Source organism: Vidua chalybeata, chromosome 15, assembly GCF_026979565.1.
Source record: "Vidua chalybeata isolate OUT-0048 chromosome 15, bVidCha1 merged haplotype, whole genome shotgun sequence".
Taxonomy (NCBI): Eukaryota; Metazoa; Chordata; class Aves; order Passeriformes; family Viduidae; genus Vidua; species Vidua chalybeata.
Window position 1 is genome coordinate 7,367,250 of NC_071544.1, and position 8,155 is coordinate 7,375,404.

General features: G+C 38.7%; 1 protein-coding gene across 1 annotated transcript in view; it reads left to right on the forward strand.

The window, feature by feature from the left end:
* ATP10B (ATPase phospholipid transporting 10B (putative)) overlaps window positions 1–5,261 on the forward strand; it is a 48,280-nt gene extending 43,019 nt beyond the window's left edge. The window contains exons 18-22 of the mRNA XM_053956914.1: window positions 495–695; window positions 1,278–1,358; window positions 1,454–1,558; window positions 1,989–2,176; window positions 4,763–5,261. Of these exons, the coding sequence (XP_053812889.1) occupies window positions 495–695; window positions 1,278–1,358; window positions 1,454–1,558; window positions 1,989–2,176; window positions 4,763–5,261 (1,074 nt within the window). The remainder of the gene's footprint in view (window positions 1–494; window positions 696–1,277; window positions 1,359–1,453; window positions 1,559–1,988; window positions 2,177–4,762) is intronic.
* Window positions 5,262–8,155: the final 2,894 nt, after the last annotated feature.

An 8,155-nucleotide genomic window follows, 5' to 3' on the forward strand; every position in this document is an offset into this window, starting at 1 on the left:
TCAAGGTATATGGGTTTTTGTGAAGTTTTAAATAATTTTCAATAAGGATTATTTCTTATTACTGTTAAAATTTGTAGTGGAAGTGAACACTTTGCTTTTTTTGACTGGACATGCTTTTAGGATCAAAGGCTATTTATTTGCAATGTGAAATAGTTCTCCAGACTAGGATGCTGCTGTTCTTTAATCTCCCCCATAGCATTAGGGAGCAGCATGCCTTTGATTCCACATGGACAACGAGATTCCAAAAGGATTCTAAAATCTGGTGCTCAGGGTTGTGCACAGTTTACTTAATTATTCTCTGGTATGTTCTCAAAGAACCATAATGGCTTTCAAAAAGTTGTATCACAGTGGATCACCCTTAAGGTATATTGCTTTATGGAATGAAGTGCAGTGCCTTTAACCAAAATCCTGTCCTCTTAGGAGGCTCTGTTAATGACCAGTGTCTCAATAAATGCCACAGGTGGAGCTATGTGTTTGTCTGTGCTTCTCCCCAGTGCTATGTCAACCTGCTCTTCTGGTACCAGTTCTTCTGTGGCTTCTCAGGCAGCACCATGCTAGATTACTGGCAGATGATTTTTTTCAACCTCTTCTTCACCTCAGTGCCCCCCCTGCTCTTTGGAGCCCTTGACAAAGATGTTTCTGCAGAAACGCTCCTACGTCTGCCTGAGCTGTACAAGAATGGACAAAATTCAGAGGTATGTCATGATTGCTGAAAAAATTGCTTGATAATCCCAAGGACCACAGGACTTTTTGTTTAGGAACGAGGGAAGGAAGAAAAGAGTTTAGACTTACTTGGAATGTTGAGACAACAGGAGCCCAATCTTCTGTCTCTCCAGTAATGCATTCCGCTCCATGGGAACTGTGACACCATAGGTCACTAGATAAGTTTAAATATGACAAATAGTCAAATTGAAATGGCACAAAAAAAGGGTTGCATTAGAAGAAAGGATTTTTGATCAATTTTATAATGCTAGAAAGAGTTTGGATAAAGAATTTGAGGAATAAGATCCCTTGTGAAGGGATGCAACTTTGGCAAAATTCAGCTTTTAATATTCTTGGTTGACTTGGTAATATTCCTAAGGTATATCTCAACTTAAAAATGCCTGTTTAGAGATAAGCCTTTGGTTTAATCAGCTGCTCAGGAGTATTTATTCATGGAAGGAGACCAGTTAACAGTAATTAGTAGTCTGAATGGAAGAAAGAGAGCAATTGTGTTTGCAGGACAGGCTAGAGACGTATATCCCATCATAATGTCTGTTATCTATAAACTCCTGCAGATATACAACTTGTCAACTTTTATTATTACAATGTTGGATGCCTTCTATCAAAGCCTCATTTGCTTCTTTGTCCCCTATTTGGTAAGTAACAGGCTTATTAATATTCTCCCTCTCCTGTCCTCCTTAGAAGTAGTAAATTCAGTTCTGATTAGTCAGTCTCTCTGCCTGTTTTGTAGATGTACAAAGACTCCGACATAGATGTGTTTTCCTTTGGAAACCCCATCAACACCATCTCCCTCCTGACCATTCTCTTGCACCAGGCTCTAGAAATGAAATCATGGGTATGTGTTTGACTTGTCCTGTTGACAGCACTGGTTTTTCTTTGAACTTTGCATCTTGTGTAGGCATAGAATTCTCATTCAGATTCATTTACCTGAATTCTGGGTCACAAAAAGTAACAGGTACACTAAGATTTCACAAAGTGACAGAATTTCTTATTAGCCCCAGGTTAATACCTTCATGTGCACAGTGATAGAATTTGTTTTTATCATGCCTTTGGACAGGACAATACAAAATATTTGCATACCTCCATATATAACGAAGTGTTACTTGGAGAACTAATTCACTGCTGTTTTCTAAATTAATTTCTGGCTATTTCTCATACTGCAGATTTCAGTAAAATGCACTGTTAGATGCATTCTTTCCAGATGTCTTTTTCTCCTCCTGTCTCACACCCAGTCAGGGTCTCACTGGCATCACTTGTGCTTGCAGACCATGCTGCAGCTCGTGACAATGATCTGCAGTGTGGCTTTATACCTCATCTTCTCCATCATCTACAACGCTACCTGCCTGCTCTGCAGCCCTCCCACCAACCCCTACTGGATCATGGAGAGACAGCTCAAAGACCCCATCTTCTATTTATTGTGCCTCATCACCCCTGTCATCGCGCTCCTACCAAGGTTTGAATGTTTTCCTCTGTTTTCCTTTTGTGGGTTTGCAGACATGTGAGTGAAGAAACAATTCTGATGTGTACAGATATGTGATGTGTCAGACACGTGCTGCACAGGGATAATGGATCAGTGTGGAAGTCAGATGCCTGAGTTCAAGCTTCCAGTTCATGAACCATTAATTTATTCAGTTGTATAACCCTAGATCAGTCACTATGTATCTTCTACTTTTCCCATCAGGAAAACCTTTCTTTTTGGGGTGCATCAAAATTTACCAGTACAGATCTGCTACATAATTGTTCACTGTCATAACCACAATGTTGTTGAGCAGATCAAGATTATAAGCAAATCTTTGAAATATTCCTATATATTTGTGAGTTACTAAATATATTCTTGGTTTTAACTACATTATGATGCATTACTAAGCTGAATTTAAGAGCATTTCTATGAAAATTGCATCCAAAATTTTAGTTTAACTTTGTACTGCAAAAAATCAGATATGTTAAAGATAACTTTAATTGAGACTGGATAATATTTGGAGAGGAATAGTTATTGTGATGTGTTGCTGAAAAAATGGTTTAAAAAACAGAATTATTCTGTTCCCATATACATATGGGAACTTTTGGTATTCAATACATTACTAATTGTTAATGCAGGTATGTTTTGAGTTGCAACATTTGTTTCAAATATTTATTTGTTATTTGCTTGGATATTGAAAGAAATGGATTTGTTTGACTATCTTGCCAGTTTCCTTCTCATCCTAATTCCCATGAAGTAATGCAGCACACTAGTATTACAAAATTCAGGACAATATTTTTAGTATCTGATTTTTTAAGTGCTTTAAGGCATTAGAATCTGAGCCTTAACTTTGACTGAAAAGGAACTTTTCAAGAATAGATGGTGGTTTTCTTCAAACTATTATTATTTTCCCATTTGACTTGAGATGCTCTTGTGATTTTTCTGTTATATAATACAAGTTCAGATCAGAATAAACAACACAATTCAGTAAGGTCTCATGTCTTCTAGGCAGGGCATCCATTTCCAGTCTCTTTTGCTCCTGTGTGACTTTTGTTTTCCTATCAGCCCTCATTCACAGTGTCATTTTTGACCCTGAGCTTTCTGCTGAGAGCTGCATCAAACACATGGTTAGAGAGCTCGTGCCTCCATCTTGGGAATTCAGCACACTTAAGATCCTTGCTGCCTCAGCAGGTTACTGAGCTTAAGGGTTATATATCCATATCTTCAAATCTGGACAACTGCTGTTCCTTCGTATTGGTACTCCAGATTATTTTCTGCACAGTCCTTCATCTGCAGAATATCCAGGACCTGTTTCTACTACAGCTGAGCTGTGCCAGCAGATCACAGCAGTGGTGAAACCACCCTTTGCTAACATGCACTAAATTTTAACTTCCATTCCATGGTCCATGGTGCTGCCTGCTCCCTATCTTCACACTTGGTGTCTTGAGGTTCTGGCTTCCCTCTTACAGGTTTTTTAAAAATAATTGCTCTCCTGGGATCTTCCCCTCAATACTGCCTTTTGTTTGAGCTGCAGCACTTGGGGGGAGCTTGGCCTGTGCCCTGCCTGGCCTCACACCCTTTAGGGTTGTGGGAAGGGCAGGAGCACGTGGGAGTAGTTTACAGGACAGAAGACACAGTTTGTCATTCCTTCTCTGTCATCCTGTCTGCTTTACCTGGATCTTGCACAAAAGATACAGAAAACAAGCTGAGGGAAAAGACATAGGACATTGTGATCCACAGCAGATCTACACAGAAAGTCTTGGGCTCTCCCATGCTCTTAAATTCCTGACCAGACCTGAGATTCTCTTGGGACTGACCAGCCTGAGCACAGGCACAGCAAATAAACTTTATCCACTCCTGCAAGCCCAAGAAATCCATTGCCTTAAAAGCCCTTTCTGTACTTGTTAGCCTGTTTAATCTTCTAAATCTTGTTTATACACATACATTGAGCAGCAGGATGTGAGGAAGGCACCTTTCTAAATGCAGTTTCACAGAGTACTCATGTTTGTTTTAAAATACATGTTGAAGCCACCTATGTAAAGGTCAAATCCTAATAAAAAGATGCTTTGAAAGAGACTTTGATTTTCACACAAAGCTGACATGACATAGAGAAAGGATGTACGCAGTCTCTCTGTCCTGCAAAGGGCAGGTAGGACATTTTTGTTGCTGCTTTCTGAAAAATCCAAAAGCTGATGTTTTTAACTTCTGGTTTTCTCTTATCTGACAAATTAAGATCTCTTCTTTAGCTTGTTTTAGCAGTATAAATGCAGCTTCCATATTTTCAAATATTGCATCTCTTGAGATTTTTTTCTATTTTTCTTCACTGTTCAGCAAACAAGTAGTTATAAATACTAAAAAAAATGATAATATATACATATAGTTGACTCTATACAGGTCCAGCTAAATATATATTAACATGTTGTGTTCAGATTCAGGAGTCAACTTTCATCTGCCAGATATAAGGTGTCTACGAAATGTCTGTAGAGCAATGGAAAATTAGTACCTGTATTTGGGATATGTGATGTAGATTATGGAATGAGCCCACTGGTAAAAAAATCCATTCCCTTCCTCCTTCATCAGGTTCTTTATTTTTGTTCTACGAGGAACCCTTGGAGCATCTCTTGTTCTGAAAGCACAGCAAGTAGATAAACTTCCTAAGGACCAACAGGATCTTGAAATCCAGAAACTAAGATCAAGAAAAGAAGCTACTTCTAGTGCACCTGTGGCATCACCTGCATCTAATGATGACCTTGACCAAAGCATCAGCCACTTATGTGTGTCACCATTTCTACACTCAGCAGCAGCCCTGTCTCCCAGGGACACAGAAAACCAGGGAGTTTCTGCCTCTAACCCTCTTGGGAGAAGGACACATGAGGAAGGCTATTACTTCTTCAACAGGTGGGCAGAGGAAGAATCTGCTGCTACTGATTCTTCAGCAGGGCCTTCCTCTGGCCATCAACCCCTTGTAGCCAGCAGGGAAACAGCTCCTGGGCAGGACGGTGGCAAACTGACTAAAGACTATCTCAAAAACTTTAATTACGGAAGCCACCGGCGGTCACTGAGTTCAGTGACACTCTGAAGAAATGTTCAGAAATGGAACCCACAGCCCATGTGGAGAAGGACTCAACAGGGAAGATAAAAATGTTATGCTTAGCCATTATGCTCACTAGAAATGGAGAGAGAAGCAACTGGAGTAGTGCAATAGCAACTCCAATATGCAACTTTAGCTGAATGCATCATTGTCTGGGTTTATCAGTACATGACTTTTGGATCTTCCTGGTTTGGTCATGTCACAGGAACATTTCATGAGCATCATGCAGTTGCTGAGAATTGCACAATTAGTTTCTTTCAACAGATATTTTTGTATCATATTAATAGGGAATACTCGTGAAGTTTCAATGTTGTTGTTATTATTATGCTGTTGAGTTAATAGAAAGAGAATCCATGCTTTATTAAACCAAGTCAAAGTAATGCATCCCACTCTAGATTTTTACTATCAAAGTCTTAAAAAGAGCTTAGTAACTTAAAAATTATAATTCTGCATGAAAAATTACTACCTGCAGATACTAAAAATACTTGCAGAACAACAGCAATGGAGAGATATTAGAGAACACTCCAGGTTATATGTACTTTACACGTACAACAATATCAGCTCTACAGGCTGTATTCCCTGAAGAGTAAGCTTAGGATTTTTATGCAGATGGCAGTTTGACCTGATATTGTTAAGAAAAGGACAAATGAGCTTATAAAGATGAAGAATACAAATACTGAACTACGTGAACTGCCAAGAAAACTCAGTGGTAAGAGGAGTCTATTTCTTCATACCTACAAAAGTAGACAGATATAACAAGTCACATTCAAAGATTTATGTCCTAGGATTCTTAAGTTGTCCCTGATTTTTCTTCTAGAAATTCAGTTTCTTATTTCAGTTCCCTATATTGTTATGTGGTGCTGCTGCATTCAGTCAAGTATCAATCATGCTCCTCCACACAGCGGGTCACATTCATTAGTTGATGGATCTCAATAATGGAGATTTTGACAAACCATATATGAAGGTCCCTAATCACATTGTAGTAAGTACACGGTGTAGAATGACTAAAATATGCATAATATGTTAGCCCTTTTTTGGTATCTCAGGGCAAAAAGATGCAGAAGAAAACCGTAAGACGTCACCATCATAACCTTATTGCAGTGCAATGAAAGGTGACTGGTATTTCTTATAGAAATGTTGACTTGTAAGACCATTTCCCAAGTTTTTCTTCACAATGTGGGATGAAATCTTACCTAGTTTAAAATTCAAACCATCTATACTTTTGTGAATCTACCACTGGTTCTGATTTATGAGGTTTTTAGCCTTATTTTATACATGCTGTGTTTAACTATTTACTACCTATGACAACATATGATCTTTCTAATAACCTACTTAGCAAAAGCTAATTTAACTTCTGTATGTTATAATAATTACTGTAGCTAGAGTCTTCAAGTTCCTACTTTAAAACAACTCAGGCAAAACTGAGGAGCAAATCTCCCACTGGGATTTCTGGTAGCCAGAGCAAGATCATATGTAACAACTCCTTTTGTTAAAGTATTAATTGTCAGCAATTAAAGAAGTCAGTAAGAGATTTTTTTTTTTGCTTGATAAGCAAAATGAAGGAAAACAGGTATAGATGAGATTATTGTTAATGGAGGGTGAGATTGCTCAAATGTTTGCTCACTAGCTGGGAATGGACCTGGGGCAGCAAGACTAAAGAGCAATCCTTTACCATTCACAGCTTTTTTTTACATTAAATGGTCCATTTCCTTTGAGTTTAAAGAAGATGTCAGTTCCTTATACATTGTACTTCAAAATGTGAATTGTTTTATAGAAACAAGTATGATAAGGTCATGCCTTGTGTGTTGTTGAGAGGACAAAAAAACAGAGGTGAAGGAGTGCTTTTCCTACTGTCACCCATGAGCAGCAAACTCCTGTTTCCAGAGGCTGCTCCTCTGCATGGTAGAAACCCTCATCAGAAGAGTTGGGTGACAAATGTATCTGAATGTGCACGGGGCTAGACAGGTAATGTTTGACCAAATCTGGAAGACTTCCTCAACTGAATGCCAATTGTATGCCTTTCCTGAATTGAAAGCCAAGAATTCATCTCATGTTTTCTCATCAGTCTCTGCAAAATGGTTCTACCATGCATTTTGCCCTGGCTTAGGGTTGGAAATAGCAAAGAGGGAAGGAAAATCAGGATTTATTAGGAACACCAACAAAATAACCCCTAAAAGCTATTTAGTGATGCATTTCCTGCTGTGTCTGGGAATAAAAGAAGTGGAAGAATCCTTTTCTAAGTATTTTCTAGGCTGTAACCAAAAATAGTTATGTCAGTTAAAAGAAAGAAATAAATAATCCAATTTTGCATGGATGCAATTTTGCAAGCCTTAAATAATTTTGTACTAAACATACAAACTGATAAACATACAAACTGATAATTCTATTGTGTAGTAGATTACCACAAATGGTCCAATGGATGAATTTACCTGGAGAGTTTGCAACATAGAGGAAAAGCACCCCTTCATTTTCCTTGATCCTTGAGGAGAGACAAAGCTGAAATAAACAGAAAAGAAAGGCAGCACCATGCAAGGCTTGACCTCTGCATTCCAGCTGGCTCCAGAGCTTTCTATATCTCCCCTCCTGGGTGACAGTGCTGCCAGCCATCCTCTGAAGCAGATGCTGCCTCAGTTTGGACCCACATTAACTGCTAAACAGTGTGATCTTCCTTCTGCTCCTGGCTATGCACTTACCATGAACTATCTTATGTTAAAAAAAAAATGTTGAGCAGGCACTTACTTCCTTTTGATCATGAGGTAAATTAGCTGAGACTATCCATCCTTGGGGGATGTAAGATCTAGAGAAAAAACTTTATTTTCCAGTGAAAACAAGCCTACAGCAAGACAGATAGTCTCCTAAGGAATTTCTTTGCGAGAAGGGAA